The sequence below is a fragment of the Sturnira hondurensis genome, unplaced genomic scaffold (assembly GCF_014824575.4).
Source record: "Sturnira hondurensis isolate 20B ecotype Veracruz unplaced genomic scaffold, ASM1482457v3 Scaffold0004136, whole genome shotgun sequence".
Lineage (NCBI taxonomy): Eukaryota > Metazoa > Chordata > Mammalia > Chiroptera > Phyllostomidae > Sturnira > Sturnira hondurensis.
The window spans coordinates 40,869,561-40,890,810 of NW_028076767.1; the positions used below are offsets into that span (position 1 = coordinate 40,869,561).

At 39.0% G+C, this 21,250-nt stretch overlaps 1 protein-coding gene across 2 annotated transcripts in view; it reads left to right on the plus strand.

Moving 5' to 3' along the window:
* The window catches only part of CHN1 (chimerin 1), a 158,915-nt gene that overhangs the window by 38,919 nt on the left and 98,746 nt on the right, over positions 1-21,250 (plus strand). The window contains exons 3-6 of one of the 2 annotated variants that reach the window (XM_037044415.1): positions 5,145-5,183; positions 12,016-12,071; positions 14,482-14,513; positions 17,579-17,692. In XM_037044415.1, coding sequence (XP_036900310.1) covers positions 5,145-5,183; positions 12,016-12,071; positions 14,482-14,513; positions 17,579-17,692 — 241 coding nt within the window. Of the gene's footprint in view, positions 1-5,144; positions 5,184-12,015; positions 12,072-14,481; positions 14,514-17,430; positions 17,502-17,578; positions 17,693-21,250 lie in introns of those variants that run through there. The other variant, XM_037044416.1, reaches the window with a different exon arrangement.

The window sequence follows — 21,250 nt, forward strand, 5'->3', positions numbered from 1 at the left end:
TAAGGGAGCGGTGCCTTAGGTGTTCACCCGGGCGGGGCAACCCTCCTTGCTCTGCTGCCTGTTGGGGAGGGGCCAGAGAGAGTGAGCAATGCAGCTCGCCTGCTCATCTCTAGTGCACTTTCCAGCAGACTCTTGAGTCAGACTGGAAGTACCTCCCACTGCAGCAACCCCAGCCATAGCCCACAGTCAGCTCTGAGTCTCAGTTTTCTCCTTCAGTCAGTCCCTCCCATGGAGCTCCGCCAAGCTGGGCAGCCAGCTCCACCCCTCAGCCGCTTTGACCTGGTTTTTCTGAGTCTCCCACACCGCAGGGTCTGCCTTACTGGTCTGGTTTTTCTGGTTGACTTTTTCTTTAATTTCTTGGTTGTCGGAGTTCCATACAGTTTGATTTTTCTGGTGCTTCTAGTTGTTTATCAATTTTAGATTGGTTGTTATTCTCCTTTTGGTTGTGAGAGGAAGCGAAGGGTTTCTACCTATGCCTCCATCGTGCCAGAACTCCTATCCTTTTTAAAAAAATTCCTGTTTATTCTTTCTGTTCTGTTTGAATGTTTATTTCTTCCTATGTTTCAAATCATCGATTTGAATCCTGGCGTCCTTCCTTTCATTGTTGGTTCCCTCTAGATCAGAGGTGTCAAACTCATTTTCCCCAGGGGCCATATCAGTCTTGCAATTGCCTTCAAAGAGCCGAATGTATTTTTTAGGACTGTATAAATGTAACTACTCCTTAACTAGGGGCGGGGAGCTCAGTGCTGTCACTGGGTGGAAACAAGGTGCTGGGCTGGATGAAACAAGGCGGAGGGCTGGATTTGACCTCTGGGCCTTGTGTTTGCTACCTGTGCTATAGATTTTTCTTTATTTCACTTAGTGTAGTCTTCATTTCTTCCTTTATGTTGTTGCCATACCCAATGAGTTCTGTAAACATCCTAATCACCAGTTTTTGAACTCTGCATCTGATAGGTTGGCTATCTCCATTTCATTTAGTTCTTTTTCTGGAGTTTTGTTCTCTTCTTTCAGTTGGGCCATATTTCTTCGTCTCCTCAATTTGGCAGCTTCTCTGTGTTAGTTTCTATGCGTTACATAAAGCTGTTTTGACTCCCTGTCTTAGTAGCCTGGCCTATTGTAGAAGAGGCATCTGTAAATTGTGTGGGGTGGAGCCTTAGGTTATAATTTCCAGGGTGGGGCAACCTGCTTTTATCACTTTGTGGCTCTGTGTGTGGGGAGGCCCTTGGCAGGGCACCGTGCCACTTGCCCAGCTTCTGGAGGGTTACGCAACACTTGCCCCATCTCCACTCACTTCATCCACTCCCTGTGTGGGACCGACGCCCTTCCCGCTGTTGCCCTGGTGCTGAATCCCAGAGTGGGTGGGTTGTGTATGTTTTAAAACCATTCAGGCTCTTTAAACAGCATTTCCTGAAAATCGGCAGTTTCTTCCACCATCCCAACCCCCAGTGGTTTTTACAGCCAGAAGTTATGGGGATTTATCTTCTTGGCACTGGAACCCTGGGCTGTGTGGTCTAGCCTGGGGCTGGGATCCATCACTCCCAAGGTATCCCTCCCGATTTTTATCCACGTTAATGTTGTATGACCCACTACCATTCTGCTGCCACTGCCTCTCCGCAGCATACCGTACTTCTCTGCTGGTCTCCACGTCTCTTCCCCTCCAACCCGTCTGGATGAATCGGCTTGTTTAAGTCCTTGGTTGTTGGATTTTCATACAGTTCAATTTTATGACAGTTCTGGGTGTTATTTGTTTTGAGATTTAGTTGTAATTCTTTTTGTGATTGCTTGAGAAGGAGAAGCATGTCTACTGATGCCTCCGTCTTGACCAGAAGTTCATACTGATGGTCATGCTTTATTACAGGGAAAGGATACAAATTGAGACCAGCCAGATGAAGAAGCATATATTGCCAGGTCCAGGAGAAGTACAAAACTGAAAGCTTTCCTTGTTCTCTGTCTGTGAAATCAGGTGCACATTCTTCCAGCATTGAAGTGTGATAATACACATGGAGTATTTCAAACCAAAGAAGCTTTCCCAAGCCTTGAGTTCAGAGTTTCCATTGGGGCTTTATTATATAGACATGGTTGGTTGGTTGCCAACAGTGGTTAATCTTAGTCTCCTGGTTAGCTGATACCAGGTGACCCTAAGCCCCACTGAAAGTTATACTGTTGCTCCCTGGTAGCCTGAGGCTCAAAGGCAAATGAAATTGCCTCCTAGGAGCTGAGGGCAAAACCAGACCTCTTGAGGCAAGGTTAAATTTTTTTTTTTAATTCTCACCTGAGGAAATATTTGTAGAGGGTAGGGAAAGAGAGAGACATTGATGTAAGAGAGAAACATTGACCACTGCTTCCTGTACATGTCCCCACAGGGGACCCAAATTACAATGTAGGTATGTGCCCTGACTGAGAATCGAACCCCTGACCATTCTGTGTAGGGGATGACACTCCAACCAACTGAGCCATACCAGCCAGGGCAAGGTTAAATTCTTCAATCCAGGTCCCAGCCTGGTTGAGTGCCCTTCCCGTTCCTGGCCACACATGGTGTCTTCTACGTGGTGAGTTAGGAGGTGCCTGGTCACTGTAGCTTATGCTGTTGGGACCTTGGAAACGAGCATAGGCAAAACTTTTAGTATTAAAAATATATAATTACCCTGGTTGATGTGGTTCAGTGGATTGAGGGCTGACCTGTGAACCAAAGGGTTGCTGGTTCAATTCCCAGTCAGGGCACAGGCCTGGGTTATGGGCCAGTTTCCCTGCTGGGATGTGTGAGAGGCAACCACACACTGATATTTCTCTCCCTCTCTTCTTCCCCTTCCCTCTCTCTAAAAATAAGTAAATAAAAACTTTAAAAATATATGTAATTGACTTAATCATAACTTACTTAGTTTTTTAAAGATTTTATTTATTCATTTTTAGACAGAGGGGAAAAGGAGAGAAATAATGTGTGGTTGCCTCTCACATGCCCCATACTGGGGACCTGGCCTGCAACCCAGGTATGTGCCCTGACTGGGAATCAAACTGGCAAACCTTTTGGTTCGCAGCCTGCGCTCAAGCCACTGAGCTACACCAGCTAGGGCATAATTTACTTATTAAGACAAATCTCAAAACAAATTACTCCCCACCAACACATACATACTTTAGTGAAATAAATAGATTTAGGCATATATTTATCACTTCATTAAGGTCATGTCTCATCCTAACTTTATGTCATTACTAAGCAGATTCACCTGAGTTGGCCGTTTTCTTAAATAATTGTTCTTTCATATCCAGTTAATCCTCACTATTCACGATTCGGTATTTTTCCCAATTTGCTGGCATTTCTTTGTTATTCTAAGATAAGTACTTTTGACATTTTCGTGGCATTTGCCAGTGATTGCGGAGTGGCAAAGTGTTCGAGCTGCGTGACCTGTGGTCATGACAGGTCTGACCTCCCAGCTGAGGTCAGACAAGGGGGTCCTCTGCCTGCTTTGTTTTAACTCCCATACTGTAAACAGCTGTCCTCTTCATAGTCTATGTAGTGCCACACTTATTTGCATTTTTGTGATTTTTAATTGGTAATTAAATTGGTAATTTTGCTGTTTAAAACGGCCCCTTAGCATAGGGCCGAAGTGCTGTCTGTGGTGTATCTTTTGGAGAAAACACGTGTGTTAGAGAAGCTTCACTGAGGCATTAGTCACAGAACTGTTGCCTGTGAGTTCGGTGTTCATGAATCAGCAGTGTGTACTAACTAAGGTATTTTTAAACAGAAACACACATAAAATACAGTTATATATTGTTTGGTTGATGGAAATGTGGCTAGAGGCAACAGGAGCCCAACCTCATGTTGCCCCTGGGAGCAGTGGTTCAGAATTTAATAATTCAGTGTTTGCGGTGACTTTATAGAATATAACTATATTCTAAATGAGAGTCAACTGTATTTGCTGCATTACTTTATTCTTATTCATTTATTCATGTAATCTTTTATTTGTTCTTTAAGGAAACATACTTGAGCACTTCTACTAGGTGCCAAGCAACTTCTTCATGACTCACACTTTCCCTTTTGTGTTCTTAGGCCTGTTAGTAGCGGCCATGCAGGAGCCCTCTGACTCCGTATGGTCACACCTCATAAACGAAGTGTCAGAGTGCATTTAGAGGTTGGCAGTGGGGGCTGAGTGTTTTGAGACTAGGAGTGTTTTTACTTTAGCTACATATACTAGATTCAGCTTTCTCAATAAACTTTCCAGGAATTGTCTTGCCTTCTCAGGGACCAAGATTTTTAGCATCCAATTTCTTAATGGGTGCTCAATGGGTTCATGTTGGATGCTAGCAGAGTCAGGTGATGTGACTGTCCACACCTTCCCACACCAAAATGCTGTGTCTGCCGGTTTGGCTACATGGCCTTGCAGGCAGAGCTTGTGACTAGCAATGTTAGTCCTCAACGGGGCTTTACCAGCCCAAACGGCCCCCCTTACCGTGTGTTTGTATTTCCATCTCTTTACACTGCCTCTTCACACTCTCTCCTACATCTGCATTCAGGCAGAGGGAGGGGAAATGGACTTGAAGAGCAGATGTTCACCTCATGGTCTTTGTGGCTCCCTAGATACACTCTCTCCCATTGAAGTATTTCTCATTCCCTGGGTTTGATCGTCCGGGAGGTATGAGACCTAAGATGTGTACCTTGCTGTTCTCCTCTCCTGATGATGGTAAAACCAGTTATACTGGAATCCCACAAATGTGATGGGGCAGGTATAGAAATACATTTCTGAGGATTAAAATTGTTATCTGGTCAATATGACTGAAAAAGAAAAATTTTAATGATTTCAAGGACCTTTTGGTGAAATAATCATAAAATTAAGCCCAAGGGAGCAAATACATTGTTGACCATTATTACCTCAGCAATTCTAAGAATTGCCAGCAGTAAAAATTATTCATGATATTTTTATGTGATAAGTAGTTGAATAAATATAATAACTTACTTTGAACATCTCTGAAACTGTACTCCAGGAAAATGAGGACCAGGACGAAGGAAAGCCTTTGAATGCCGTTTAGTGCCTAACAGAATGCCTAGGACAATAGACCTCCAACAAATATATATTAAATTAATTAATGACTAAAATATCTCCTTCAAATGTAAATATTCAGTGATATTAATTTAATGTTTATTCTTTCAGATACAGATGAATATAGACCTCCTGTTTGGAAATCTTACTGTAAGTATACAAAATAATTTTAAATTGGGTGAGTTACATAGTACTTTATAAGCAAAATAACGATATTGGGGTCATTAGAGATGAAGTCATTCCATTTTGTACCTCTTATTGAAAAGTTGATTCACAACAGGGTTTGGGAATGGCAGAGAAGAAGTACTTGTGGGGAAACGGGAGGGTTCCCACCAAGGCTGTCAGTGGGTTGCACGCCCTAAACACATCTCATCTTTCTGAGCTGCATGGAATGTCTGTGTCGCGGAGCCTGCAGCTGTGTGTTGACAGTGGCTGGTAAAACTAATGCAAGGAGAAGCTCAGTAAGAATTCAAGCAATTTAATTATTCTCAGATCCTGATTCTTTGTGTGAAGAAGGAACCTGTTAATGACGTTAAATCAGGAAGCTATCTTGATAAAAAGAATGGGTAAAAAGTGGCAAAAGAAAAGTCATCTTCTATTTTAGAATTGTCTTCCCAAATGTAAAAGAGAGGAATTTGCATTCCATATTGCTCTTTAAGCTTTGCATTAGAACAAAACTTTTTCAGAAGAGTCTAGGTTGTTAGTCTTTTATTCTCTCTTCCTTGTTTCCTGAAGAATATTATTTCATCACGTAAAAAGATATTTCAGGTTTTTAAAAAGTGGAAATAGGGTTAATATAATCAAAACAGGTTTTAAAAATAGTCGCATAAGCACTTCTGCAAAACCACTACCGTAAGCATTTGTTGTCTGTAGAGTTGAATAAACAACCTAAGAAACCTGTAATTCAGATATAGATTATTAACACCTTGTAGGTGTTGTGTTATTCTAAATTTTGATATTGGTATGTTTCTGAAATTTGCTTACTGAAGGAGCAGCAATTCAGATTCTTGGTGGTTTTATGTTCCCGTAACAACTGAAAGTTTTATTTTAACAGGTTGTTACATTGGGCTAATTATAGTCAGCAAAATCTGAACAGTTTCTGAAAATATTGCCAGAGATGCATTTCCCTCCACCCCCGCTGCTGCCTTTGTTTCTGGGGAGTATAGTTCAAAGAATTTATAAAAATGACTAATGTTCTTTAACCTCCTAAAGGTTTTGTCTCATAATCTAATTGGCGGGAAGCCTATTTAAAATTCTTTTCTGCATTTTTTGGTTTTCAGTTTATCTTTGTTCCCTTTGCTCCAACGTGTGCCTTACACATTTTTGTGTAAGAGCATTTACGCAGCCTCAGACTGTAATTAAGTCATGTTGGTGATTTTGTTCCCCCTAAAGAATTTGATTACTGAATGTACTATATGCAGTTTGTATTTTCTGCCTCTCCATGTCTTCTGGCAGGTACCATTTGTCTTTAAAAATGACATATTTCTTTGGTGAGAATACTGCTACTGAGTTTTGTAGTTCCTTTTAGTGACTTCAATGCCAGAGCCTCCCACTCCATCATTGTTATAGTAGAAACAGGAGTAAATTATTAGAATGGACTTTATCTCCTGACCATCAAATGAAAAAACATCATTCCACGTCAAGGAAATTTTATGATTAAACTATATTAAAGCCTAGTGGAAAAGTTCATTTGAAAAATTGATCCTTTGAATTATCTTATAAAATTATGATTTTATCGTTTAAGAAATTGAATATGTACCGAATTTAAATAATAAGAAAACATGTAAACATTGCATTTTAACATTGAAGTAACTGTTATGATGATCATGTAGGTTGTTAAATGTGTTTGTCAAAATCTAATCCTAGAAAAAATAGTGATTTTGGATGAGTTTTTCAATTTGTTTTTTGTTTGTTTTGTCTTTGCCACTGTCAGACAATTTTGTAATTTATATTCATCTAACTGTGTAAAGCCTCTAGTAAGGTATTTTATTTAATAGCATCTGAAGAAGCTTATCTGTCCAGGTATCTGCACATTTTTTTACAGGTATCTGCACATTTTAATAGGAAAACTTTTATAGACTGACAAGCCCATGACATCCTTGTTTCATTTATTGAGACTGAAATTTTAAGAAACTGGAGTTGTGAGCCATGCCCAGCACCCGTCATAATTGAGCCGTGGTACTTTGTTTGATTCAGAGGCTAGGCCTAGCCATATCTTGCTGAGAGTTGATAAGTGACAGTAAATTCTATGGCTGACAAACCATAATGCATTCATCATTTTCTTTGTGATGTGAATTATATTTTTGTAATTGAAAAATTTCTCAAAATGCTAATAAATCTTAAATGGATTGAGATTTTTAAAGAATGAGCTACATCAGTCCATGTAAGCAGGTAAGGGCCAAATAAAAACTGTTCAAAACGTTTTGATTGTTAACTTCCAATCTGTATTACATCTGTGAAACTAAAGGGGGACAGTTAAGTCTTAATGTCAAAAGTTTCAACTTAAGTTTTTTCCCCCTTGTCTTTAGCATGGTAGGATCTGTATAGCTTTTTACAGTGAGCATCTGTAAGAAAGATTTTCTCTGTGACTCTGTGAGAAACTAGTTTTACCCATGGCTCTGTTCTACTTTCCAGTTTGAGTTCAGTTGCGCTTGTCAAAATGTAATTTTAAAGCTTTACAAACACAGATGAGTGGGAAAATAGAATTAGCAAGGAGTCTAAGTTGAGGACTCCCTTTAAATAAAAACAATTTTATTGTTGTATTGCTTGAATTAAACCAGGGACCTAACACGTAGTAAACGACGCAGGCCAACCAGGTAGGGACGGTGGGAAAGCAGAGCCTGAATGCTGTCTGCAGGGGGTGGCGCATAACTAGCTCCCCTTCATTGTGGTCGTTCAGGTAAAACTCTAAAAGAGAAGCTAGAATTCTCTTTTGCTTTTGTTAAATGTTAAAAAGAAATTTAAATCAAACATATGAACCAATTTTGACCTCAAGATACCAACTTGTGATCTTGGAATGTGATTAAAATGCATTGTCTATACATTTTAATGAGAAATTCGTTAATAAGTATATAAGCACTGACAGGTTTGAGATGATTTTAAAATGTTAAGTAGTTTAATAATGTATCTTCTCACTTAATAATTTAGTTATTATTTTTGGTGAATTCAGTTAATGATTATGCAGTTTAAATTTCAGCTGAATTCTACTTTAAATTACCAAATATTCCAAATTTAGAAGGGCCTGTGCCCTGGCTGGTGTAGCTCAGTGGATTGAGCATGGGCCTGTGAACCAAAGGCAGCTGGTTCAATTCTCTGTCAGGGCACTTGCCTGGGTTGTGGGCCAGGTCCCCAGTAAGGGGGCACATGAGAGGCAACCACACATTGATATTTCTCTCCTTCTCTTTCTCCTTCCCTTCCCTTCTCTCTAAAAGAAATAAAATCTTAAAAAAAAAGAAGGGCCTGCATTAATTAGTCTTTATTACTATGTATAGTTTTTTAAATAGCCCTTTTAACGTGTTCCCTGAATTCATGTTATATTCAAGTATACAGTATCCAAATAAATAACATGTATTATTTATTTACAACATGTCTTAAGGGTAGACTAACCATTGGTAGCCAGTGGGGAGGCACTTATATGGAAATCACCCCTCTCCATGAACAGAACTATACCCATTAAAACTAATAAAAAGGCAGGTGTGAATTCTCATGTGACAATATGGTCACTCCTCCTTTTCACATTGGCTTATCTTAATGTTTGCTTACTGAAAAGGTGAAAATTACTGATGATAACCAGCTACTGGAGTATTTGTTCTTAGAATGAAAATCAACGTTTTACTTTGTCTAGTAACTTCTAATGTCCTCGGCTACCATTCAGTTCTAATAATTGAATTTCTATAGGCGGCAGTGCTTTCCAAAGCATTTTTTTTTTTGACAAAAGGTATTGGGTTGGCCAAAAAGTTTGTTTGGTTTTAAAGTAAAAGTAAAATAATTTTTAATTTTCACCAACAACTTTATTGAACAACATAGTCACTGTTTGGTTCTATTACAGTCTCTCATCTTTGAAGCAACTTCATAATTCCATCTTCTCAAAACTTTTTATCTTTTTAAGCAAAGAACTGTTCTTGGTGCCTTTTGTAGTCTTCCAGGGAATTGAAATTTTTTCCATGAACAGAAGTTTGTAAAGATTGAAATAAATAGAAATCCAAAGGTACAACATCTGGTGAATGTGGTGGATGAATCAGAACTTCCCAGCCTGGCTGTAATTGTTTTTGCCTGGCCATCAAAGAAACATGAGGTCCTGCATTCTCCTGATGGAAGATTATGCATTTTCTGTTGACTAATTCAGGATGCTTTTCACCTAGTGCTGCTTTCAGTTGGTCTAATTGGAAGTAGTGCTTGTTGGAATTAATCATTTGGTTTTCCGGAAGGAGCTCATAATAGAGGACTCCCTTCCAACCCCACTATTTTTTGAGTATGGATATTTTGAGTATGTTGCCTATCTGCTGCTTGATATAACATTGATTGTTCTCAATTAATGTCTTGATTTGATTGCTATCAACTTCAACTGGTCCCCCGACCATGGAGTATTGTCCAGTAAGAAATCTCCAGCATGAAACTTCACAAACCACTGTTGACATGTTTGGTCAGTCACAGCACCTTCTCCATACACTGCACAAATCATTTCAGTTGTGTTTTTATGTTTCTTGAAATAATCAAGCATAATATGCCAAAAATATCACCTATAATCTTCCATCTTCAATATTAAAATGGCTACACAAAAATTTACCAATTTTGATAAGTTTTTAAAAAATTCACGCTGTTATGACACCTGTCACAATACAGTCTAACAAAATTGTTCCAAAATGAAGTTAAAGACAACTAACTAAGCACAAGTAGAGATAGCTCATGGGAAAACTGAACGAACTTTCTGGCCAACCCAAAAAGCTGCTGTTTTGAGAATTACTGATCAAAACAGAAATGTGAACTGAATTTTCACATGTGATAGATACTGGTATGGAGGAATAGGCTTGAAAAATCCTCCCTTTTTTGCCAGTCATGTTTTAGCTTCTCTCAGGAGGATGGAGAGTTCCAAATATCTGGATGATACACAGACGAAGTGAGTTTCGGTGCTCACCTTTCTTCCCTTCCTCACCTCTGAACTCCTCCCTTCAGAGCTTTTTAACCCATTAAGATATATTCACAGGAATAGTTTTGAAAATCTAACTCATACAATAAAATGCTTTAATGTGCTGTCTTTTTTAGGGATTTTTGCAACCAGGAAGAAAAGGCAAAAATACATTTCTGTCAGAATTTCAAAGATTACTAAGTGAGAAAGGGCTTTGCTAATTTTTTTATTTTTAAACAGTAAAGCTTTATCTTCTCAGTACCTTTTAATTATAGCATTACCATGGTGTCATTGGGGTGATGAACTCAGGATACATTCTGGTAATCAAGTACTACTGTAAAGGGTTTGTTATATTAATATCAGTCACCTACGTGTAATTATAACTGATCTCTATTCTTTATTCTGTGCCAAGGACTGTTTTGTCTTTTACATATAGTAAGTTATTTAATCCTTTCAGTATTCTATGAAGTAGAAGCTATTTGTATCTCCATTTTACAAACAAGGACACTGAAGCACAATATGCAGAGCCCTGCTGTTCAGACAAACCTGGGCAGTCTGCTCAGGGTTCCCGTTCTCAGGTGCAGTGCTGTGGCGCATTTGCGTAGCACTGCGTAACTGCTCTGTGCCTGTTCTCAGTGTGCCTATGTTGTATGTACATGTACATACATATGCACCTGTAATCTACTTATATATGTATATGTATATAGCCTAATTGTATATATTTGTATATGTTCCTGTGCTATACATGAATGAATATGATCAGACTTGAGGCCTTTCTGTTGATAGCCACTTGGTATCTGAGTCATTTGGTATCTGCCACCACCAGATGTCTGGGATGTTCGGTGTTATGGTGACAAAACGTGTATGTATTTAAATGCAACATTAACCCAAATTCAACTATATATGATTATGTTGAAATACAAAACACATTCCCTCTAAGAGATAAATTTAGACATACATAGACACACTTTCTCTCATAACCACATTCTGTTCTTTCTATTTCAAATAAAGAAGGCTATGGTATTGGTATAATTTTTAATGGTCTCTTTTGAAATACCCTAAAAATTATCCTCTCTTTGGCGGGTTATTTCAGTACCTGATTTTTTTAAAGATTTTATTTATTTATCTTTAGAGGGGAAGGGAAGGAGAGAAGGAGAGAAATATCAATGTATGGTTGCCTCTCATGTGTCCCCCGCTGGGAACTTGCCTGCAACCCAGGCATGTGCCCCGGCTGGGAATTGAACCGCGATCATGTGGTTTGCAGGCCTGCGCTCAATCCACTGGGCTACACCAGCCAGGGCAGTACCTGATTTTTTAAAAAATTCATTTGCTCTAGTTGAATAATTGGCAGTAACTTCGGCTCAGAAAATTTTGTTTTTTAAGGGAGATTATCTTTGAAGATAGATTGGTCTCGATATAAACAGGGGAGAAAAACAGTGTGTCTGTTACTTCTAGCCTATAAATTCTAATTTTAATTTCAAGTTTGACACTTAATACTGTACTTAAAAATGTATAATCATTATTGGTTTGTATTGGAGAGAAGCTTTGTAACGTAGACAAAAAGAATTGGGGAGAGTGAATGACCAGGTACTTGATTCTGGAGAACAGGATCAAGTGTCCAGTAATGATTTGTTGTAAGGTGGAAAGACACTGGTGTGGATTATGGCTTTTCTGTTGGGCCTTGCTCCTGAGCTTTCATGAAATTTAGTTTGATTCACTTTCTTTGCTTTGTTCATTAAAAATAGGGCTATATCACAGTTTTTGTGAACATAAAAAGCAGCCAGTTCGTGGTTCCTAATATATTCAGACGTCCTGCATAACAGAAACTGACCCCTCTTACTCTCTGCCTCCCCGCAGTGTACCAGCTGCAGCAGGAAGCGCCTCACCCTCGGAGAATTACCTGTACCAGTGAGGTGGGTGTACAGTGAAAGTCTCTCACTTCTTTGTTTTCCAAACTGGACCTTCTTCGGTGGCTTGGTTATTTGAGAAATTAACCATTTACACTAGCTGTCATCATAAAACTGTCACTTGAATGCATTTTTATCACTATTCTTCTCTCCTGAAATAACTGTCATTGTTTAAAAGACTATCTGGAAACACAATGTAGAATATAACAGTAAAGGTTTAAGTGATAATTTTTTTAGTTCATACATTCTTCTTCCATTTTTTGTTTTATTCTTTGCTTTGTAAAACAAAGTTTCAGGCAGCATGGAAGTATTATTTGGAGTAATTTTTCCATTAAAAAGATCTAAATCATGGGGTAAAAATGAGCAAAGATGTAGACAGTTCACCAAAAAATAGAATGTATGACAATATATAGGAAAAGATGTTCAATATAAGTAGTAATAAGAGAAATGCAAATTAAAATACAGGGTCCAGCAGAAGTAATGCCTGCTTGAGTGTGGTCGGGAGGGTGATAATATGGGTGTGATAATGTATAGTTTTAATTTGAACATTTCATCTAAATGTCATATGATGTGCTAGAGTATGATGCTGTTATGTTACAGAATTACATGCTTATGATTTTGTAATAAAAAGGGGCATTATTTGTGCCAGACCCTGTATGTGGCAAGACCATTTTTACCTTTCAGATGGGCAAAGTTCAAAAGCTTAAAATATATTTAGTCAGTAAGCCTATGAGGAAGCAGACACTTGTATATTGCTGATGGGAATGGGTAATACAACCATTTTATGAGAATTTTGTAATGTCCAATAAAACTATACCTCATTTATCTTACCAGTCCAAGTTATGGGGATTTACCCTGATGAATTACCTGTGCAAATATGGAATAACATGTGCTTAAGTTTTTCATCGTGCAACTATTTATAGAAGAGTATTAGGGGGAAAACTTAAATGTCCATAGGAGGCTGATTGAATAAAATATAATACCAAAAAGAATAAGGAAGATTTCAATGGGCTGGTATGGAATGATATAAAATAGTTGTGCATGCTGCGATACATAGTTTTTTCATAGAAACACAGTTTTTTCCTACAATGTGAATAAATATCTCAAGTTTGCTGAAAGCACTATCAGACCTTGATGACCAGTGGTAGGTAATTGGATCAGCTCTGTGTAGAGAGGTTAAGGGAGATACAGGCTGAAGGACAGACGCTGAGTAGCTTTGAGAACTGGCAGACTTAAACCAACTCAGATGAGTCAGTGTCAGACAGATGCAGACTGCAGGCCCTTTTCACTATTCCTGAGCAAGAAACCCGGGGTATGTTGGGCTCTACCCCCTTGTAACCTTGAACAAGTTATCTCACCTCTCTGATATGCAGTTCTTCATCAGTAAATGTATCTTATGAGGCTGAAATAGAGTAATTCATACCTCATTGTAAAGATTAATGATCTTCATGTGTACTTACAACACCTAGCACATAGCCTGAACTTAATAAATGTTGTCCATGGTGTCACCCAGGCGCCTTCTAGGGAATGCTTACTGCATCCCCATGGCTTTGCAGCTCGGCCTGGCTTCTTGTCACTCAGGACCAAGTTTAACTGCCAGCTTCTCAGAAACGCCTCTCCTGACCACCCACCAGCTTTCCCTTCTACACTAGCCATTCTTATTTTCATTATAGCACTGATTATTACTTCCTATTATCTTTTTAAAAATTCTTTAAACTTCTTTATTGTCTCTTTCTCCTTATTAGAATGTCAGTTTCAAAAGACTAATGACATTTGTTGTCTTATTTCAGTGATGTGTCCCCTTCCCTGCATGACAGTGCCTATCACATTCTGCCATTCAGTAAATATTTCTTACATGAACCAGCAAATACTCTCTTTCAGTCTATCCCAGTGCAAATTCCTAAGAATCTTTTCTGTGGGCCTTTCTTTATCTACATACAGCCAGCGCGCCTGCCACGAAAAGCTAGGGGAGGTTAACTGTGATGTGAGAAGTGCTGATGGGAGAACAAAAAGGCAAGATTATATTGAGATGTTAATAGCGGGGGAATGGGGAGTAACCGGAAGGGAGAGTATGGGAGAGAAAGTCACAGTCCGTTCTGAAAAAATTATGGCATTTCTGCATGTTTTGTTTTACTTTTTGGATAAAGTGATGTAAATATTTTTTCAGATTCATAAAATCCTGGAAATGAAAGATAATTTCATCCAACTCTTTTTACATAAGTGTTTTATAGATATGGAACAGGTTGGAGAGAGGAGGTGACCAAGTCCAAATAGCACAGTTAACTTGCTGATAGAACTGGAATTTTAGACTCTGATTTTTCTTTTTCTCAATATATACTTTTTGTTGCATATGCAAAATATTGAGTAATATTCTGAACAATTTGCATTTTCACAAATGTCTTTTTTTCCCCAATAGGTAGAAAACAGACCAAAGTATTATGGAAGAGAGTAAGTATGGATTATCAGAAAACATTTTAAAGATTGGAATATGTAAGAGAGATGAGTAATTGGATGCTTTAGTAAAAACAAAAGCAAGATGAAGGAGGTATTCAAATTTGGACTCGTGAAATTATTTTTCTGATTACAAATATAATCGGTAAAACACAGAAAAGGACAGGAATAGGGATGAAAATAGTATGGGGAAATGTATGTAACAATGTTCAAATAAAGATGCAAACCATACAAGTAAATAAATAGTCCTAGAAGTATATGTGGAAAATGTGATGAGTATACACATATATAGGAGGTCTGTCCAGAAAAACCCCAGCCACTGTTAATATAATGGAAATGGTTTGCGCAACATTGATGTAACCTGGCAGCCAAGGAGAGTGGACTGGAATGCACATGCATGAACAATGTTGACTTCACTGTACTAGTCAGTGGGGGTAGTGGACGCCGTTGAGTGAGCATGTGTACTGTGTGGCTGTCACATTCAAAATGAGCAAGTAAAGCAATGAGTCTGCATCAAATTTTGCATTAAGCTTGAACATTCCTCTGTGGAAATTATTAGGATGATTCAGGAGGCTGCAGCTATGGGCAGCTGGTGATTGGCAGCTTCATCGTGACAATGTGCCCACTCATGCATCATGTCTCATGTAGAGTTTTTTTGGAAAAACATCAAATCACCCAAATGACTCAGTCACCTTATGACCCAGATTTGGCATCCTGAGACTTCTGGTCTTTCCCAAAACTGAAATCACCTTTGAAAAGGAAGAGATTCCATACCATTGATGAGATTCAGGAAAATACAACAGGGCAGCTAATGGCGATTGGGAGAACTGTGTGAGGTCCCAAGGTCCCTACTTTGAAGGGGACTGAGGCATTGCTGTCTTGTGTAGAACGTTTCTTGTATCTTCTTCTATAAGTGTCTCTGTTTTTTATGTTACATGGTTGTGTACCTTCTGGACAGACCTCATATTTGTATGTATTTGTACATATTAGTCATTTAGATATATACACATGTACATACATATGTGTGTTGGGGTATGGGTGGTTTATTCCATGTATACACTTTTCTTTACTTACCAAATTTTCTATAAGTAAATTCATGCTACCCAGAAATGACTAATGTTAAGTTTGAAGTATTGTCTTCTAAAGTTTTCTTAATTGTTTTTACAAAATTGAGATATTGTAATTTTTGTAGCCTGTTTTTTCTATTTAATATTAATAACGAGGATTTTTCTATTCTATGAAAAACATTATAGTCATTTTTAAAGTCTTTAATTTTCTTATTATTTTTAAAAAATACAGAAATACAGCCATTTGGGGGAAAGAATAAAAGTCACCTATAATCTTATCATTCCCCAAATAAAATCATTTGCTTTTCATGACTTAATATCCTATTAGATAACTTAAACAAATTCTGTTTAAGTTTTTTAGACTCTTGTGAATAGAACATAGGCACTTACGAGTTCGGGAGAACACTGATGTTCTTTATGGTTGTACCACAGTGTAGTCGTTTCTCTACTTTTGGCATTTAGGTTGCATTGAAAGTATACAGTCACGTGGTGCATAATGATGATTTGGTCAATGACAGATTGCACACATAACGGTGGTTGGCACACCGCACAGGTATGCGGTGCGCTCTGCCATCCAAGTTTGTGTAAGTGTACTCTACGATAAAAGTGCCTTACAGCGCGTTTTCCAGAATGTATGGTGCATGACACCATAACAAGCATTTCAGTGCATACAGCTTTTTATGGGGTGAAAATTTTGGTCAAGTGTTAGGAGTAGTTTTAAGGTTTTTAAAACACCATTGTCGGGTTTTGTTATAAAATTTGTTTTCTTGAATGGCATTCTTCTTTAAACTGAGTTTTTAAAACAGATATCATTGATAAATTTTATACAAGACTATTTTTTACTGACTTCATTAATTAATGACAGGTAAACTTAATATATCAATATGCTGATATAATGGCAGGGACAGGCTACCATCTTCTCACTCCAGCAGAGGCAGAGAGGACCTGGTTCTGAGAGACCAAGGAGTTTATAAAGATAGGAAATCCAAGACTGTGGTTAAACTAGCTGTTCTCATTGTCATGATTCAAATATGCCCACCATGCACTGTTTTAAGACTTAAATTGAGACTGATCATTTCCATGAGGAAAAGCTCCAGAAAGCTGCTAGTTGGACCCTAGAAAGGTTTCTAAAATCTTAAGGTGCTGTTTCAGGGCCTTTTAAATATATTATTTCAAGTTCAAGAAACTTTTGTTTTCCCAATAAAAGCTGCAAAGTTTCGTTAGAGCTATCACTTCATTCAGTTATTGTGGAGTTACTAAAAGGACATAAGGTGTGTGTCCGTTCTTCATAAAGTGTAAATCCCCATGCAAATGTCAGGTGGTTTTGTATCTTTAATATTAATCATCATCTGCCACTGACATAGTTTTCTTTTTCGGTGTTTTAGGTCTGAGTGTACTGTGTTTGTGTAAAGAATGTATTTATTTTCCTTCTTTTTTCTCCTTTAATCAAAAATAGGTTTTAGCAAGGAGTGAAAGCAAGTATTACAGTTCTTTGCTTTTGGCTTGAATATTCAATGATGCAGATTATGCACATTATTGGGCAATCATGCCAATTAAGGGCAACCCAGGGTCTTGGAAAATTGCCAACACAGACTCTGAGCCAAAATTTTGGAGCAGCATTGTTAATGTGAAGAAAAGAAATGGGACACATTCCTGTACATTTTTTAGTGTGCCCATATGGTCTGATGGCTGCGTAAGAAGAGCACTGTTTTCTCAAGATGGGTGGTTGGTCTTCCTTTTGATGGATAGATGTGGATTTTGGTGTTGCGATTGTTAAACAGATTGGGTAGCTACATTGGTGCTGCTTTTATCCCCACCGAGAAGCTGGCCAGGGGCCAGGCCCAGAGAAACACAGGCACAGTTAAATGGCAACTGCTCCCCTCTGATTATATGGCAGTCTGGAAAACAACAGGAAAAGGTGTGGGGGGTTGTTTTATCTTGTTTTACCGAAAAAGGTGGAAGGCATGCAGTTTCTGTATTGACTTTGTTTCTTAGGTTTCACGGCATGATCTCCCGAGAAGCAGCAGACCAGCTCTTGAGTGTGGCTGAGGGGAGCTACCTCATTCGGGAGAGCCAGCGCCAGCCAGGAACCTACACTTTGGCTTTAAGGTTGGTCATGGGCCTGTAATTATAACTATGCTCTGTTTTAAACCCTGTTAATAGAGGGCTTTAAATTTTAAAAGCATCCAGCATGTAATTGAATTGGTTCTTGTTTTCTTGGGACCTGATTACCATTTTAATAGCTGTGAGGCCCTTAAAAAATTCCTCATGAATGGTAGCACTCAGTAATTAAGAATCAAAAAACTTTTAAAGCATTTTTATTGTAGCTGCTTTGTTCTGTTTCATCTTGAGTTCTCTCCCATCTGTCTTGCTATGTCAGCTCCCATCTATTTCTTCAATGAGGAAAGAAACTAAGAAAAGATCTCTGTAACTCATAAAATTAAAGCCACTGTCATTTCTCTTCATTCGGCCTTTGGTTGGAGCTCTTGGCTCTTTCCTATCAGCTAAACTTTGCCTAGTGTTTTGGCCGTTCTTAGCTGACAGTACTGTGCCCAGAAACGAGTATGTCCACTAGCCCTGCAGTAATAACAGAACGGTAACGCAATAGCATGCTTATCCTTTGGGTTTACCTCATGTCAGGCCTCTAACTTCATTTAATCTTCACAACTCTAGGATGTATGTACTGTTACCTTCTCCATTTTACAGGCAAGGAAACAGAGGAACAGGAGGTTGAGTAACTTGGCCAAGGTCACACAGTTAATGATTCGTGTAGCTGGTCTTTGAGCCCAGTCTGGCTTCAGAGCCTGTGCTCTTCCTTATCAGTCTACACTGCTGCCTCTCCAGAGGCTTGGGGTAATTATCCATTGTCTTTGTCCATTCCTTCATTGGTGCACGCATTCTTCCATTCTTTGGAAAGCCTTAAAAATAGAAACTTCCTAAGAGAGGTCAAAGAAATAACACTTTTTGTGTCCACAAAGAGAGAATAGAAAGTTGATGTTACTGCTGAGGACTCTAATGTGTCGATGTCTAACTTCTTCCCACACTTGTGCCCCTGTGAGTGCGCGGGGACTGCTCTCATTCCCACCCACCACATTGAATGTTACTCTTTCGGACAAGAAGAATGATGTGATTCAGTGTTATTGTACACTGAATTCTGGGCTAGTTGTGTACTTGGAGAACAGAGCTTGTTATAGGAGTTGATGGAACTAGCTTTTTATGGCAAAGGATAAAGTGTTAGCCCCCCTTTAATTATTTAATTATGCTGTTTTTCAGGTTTAAATTGTGGCATACAGGGAAAAATATCTGGGCTAGGAATTTAATACTTACTTGTTTTCTCACTGAATGAATTAGAAGACTGATTTGGGGAAAACCACAGAACTCCTTAAAGTTAGTTTTTTCAACTTCCTACACCTAACACTTTAGGATTCTACAACACCACATTGCCATAATGTCTGGCCACCTGAATGCTGGGGGTAAATAGTCTTTGGTGTAAAGGCTGGTGGATCACGATAAAGAAGGAGGGGGTATGGTGAGGGAGAGACAGAAATCTGCACCACGCTCTCTTCCTTCCCCCTGCGTTGCTGTCTTCTTCCCACCACCTCCCCCTCCGATCAGTCTAAGCTCCAGTCTAGGGTGGCTGCTAGGGGAAATCAAAGTCACATGCTTCCTTGTTTGTGCCCGGCAAGGGATTACGAGGAACCCTGATCTTTCTCAGCGGTGCGCACCCTGCCCTTCAGGTCGGTTGAGCCAGTGGGGTCTCCCTTTCCCAGCCCTGGGCCAGTAACAATCTGCAGGAAAATTCATGTACTAATTGCTCGTCCGACCAGTACTGGCTCCTGGACCTGGGAGGTACAGTCAGCATGTACTGGAAGATCAGGCTTTGAGAGGAAGTCTCCATGACCAAACAAATTCTGGTTTTCTTTTCTTGTTTTAAAAGATAAAAGGATGGAGGGTGTGTGGGGGGGAGGGCAGGGGATGGGTACACTGACACTGTACAGCATGTCAGGTATTCATTAAAGTTGTTCCAGTTGTTTAGACAGTGAGGATCAATCCATGGTATAATTCATGAAATATTTTAGCCCTGATCAGCTTCTTATTAAAGGAGCATATCCAGTTTTAGCTTTGGCAAATGGAACATGTGGTATGAATTCCACAGAAAGCTTTATATGAAGCCAGACACCAAAGTTTTATAAATAATTCTGGTACAACTTAGTTCAGAATTTATAAATTCTGTTATAATAATATTATTTTGCCTATAGTATTTTCAAACTTGATTTAAAATATTTTCCAGTCTGACTTCAAATAATATTTTACAGGTAATAATGGAAAACCTAATTATGGTAATAATTTTAGTGCAGTGAAATCACTGTGCTTTTGACTGATATATTCCTTAAAATATTTATCCCTGGTGTGTCACTAATAGGTGTCAAGGCCTTTCACAGAAAGCAGGATCTTGGTCTTCATTGTTAAATTGGGAAAGTAACATAATCTTCCACGTGACTGCATCGTCAAAAAGAGCAGTGTTTATTGAGTTGAGCTTCTCTATTCTGCCAGGTACTGTCCAAATGGGTCAAGGAAGAAGACATTTAAGCTGCCTCTTAAAAGTAGAGNTTAAAATATTTATCCCTGGTGTGTCACTAATAGGTGTCAAGGCCTTTCACAGAAAGCAGGATCTTGGTCTTCATTGTTAAATTGGGAAAGTAACATAATCTTCCACGTGACTGCATCGTCAAAAAGAGCAGTGTTTATTGAGTTGAGCTTCTCTATTCTGCCAGGTACTGTCCAAATGGGTCAAGGAAGAAGACATTTAAGCTTCCTCTCTTAAAAAGTAGAGGAGAACCCTGACCAGGTAGCTCAGTTGGTTAGAACAGGGAATCCTCAGCCCCAGACCGCAGACCAGTACCAGTCAGTGGCCTGTTAGGAACTGGGCTGCGCAGCAGGAGATGTGGGGCGGGCAAGCAGGAAGCCTTGCTGGCATTACTGCCTGAGCTCCGCTCCCCCCCCCCCCCCCCGTCCATGGAAAAATTGTCATCTATGAAACTGGTCCTTGGGGTCAAAAAGGTGGGAGCATCATCCTGATATGCCAACGTTGTGGGTTCGATCGATCTCCAGTCAGGGCACGTAAAGAATTAACTAATGAATGCATACATAGGGGAAACAACAATCTATGTTTTTCTTTTTCCCTTCTCCCCTTCCTCTCTTGCTCTCAAAATCAATAAATAATGTTTTTAAAAAAGTAGAGTAGAAGTTTGCAGGTAGGATAGGATGTGATGGAAAGTGAGTGTTTTAGGAAGAAGAAACAGCCAAGGCCAGAATGTGTAGAACAGCACAGAGCATTTGGTGTATGGCAGCCTGCTGGGGTTGGGAAGTATAGAAAATTTTAGCAGTAAGTGTGCCAGGAAAGCCTGGTAATTCACACTTAAGAATTTGGACTTTACCTGTAGAAAATGAGACTCACTGAAGACTTTTTTAGAATACAGTGATGATTACATTTGTGATCTAGAAAGATCACTGTGGGAGCAACTCGAATGAGTGGAAAGGATGTCGGGAACTAAGTGGTACCAGAATTATTTAGATAATTTAGTGAGCAGTTTTTCTTTGGCTATAGGGAACTGATCTTTCAAAGGGTTTCTCGATGTCTTACAGATTTTCAGGGTTTCACTTTGA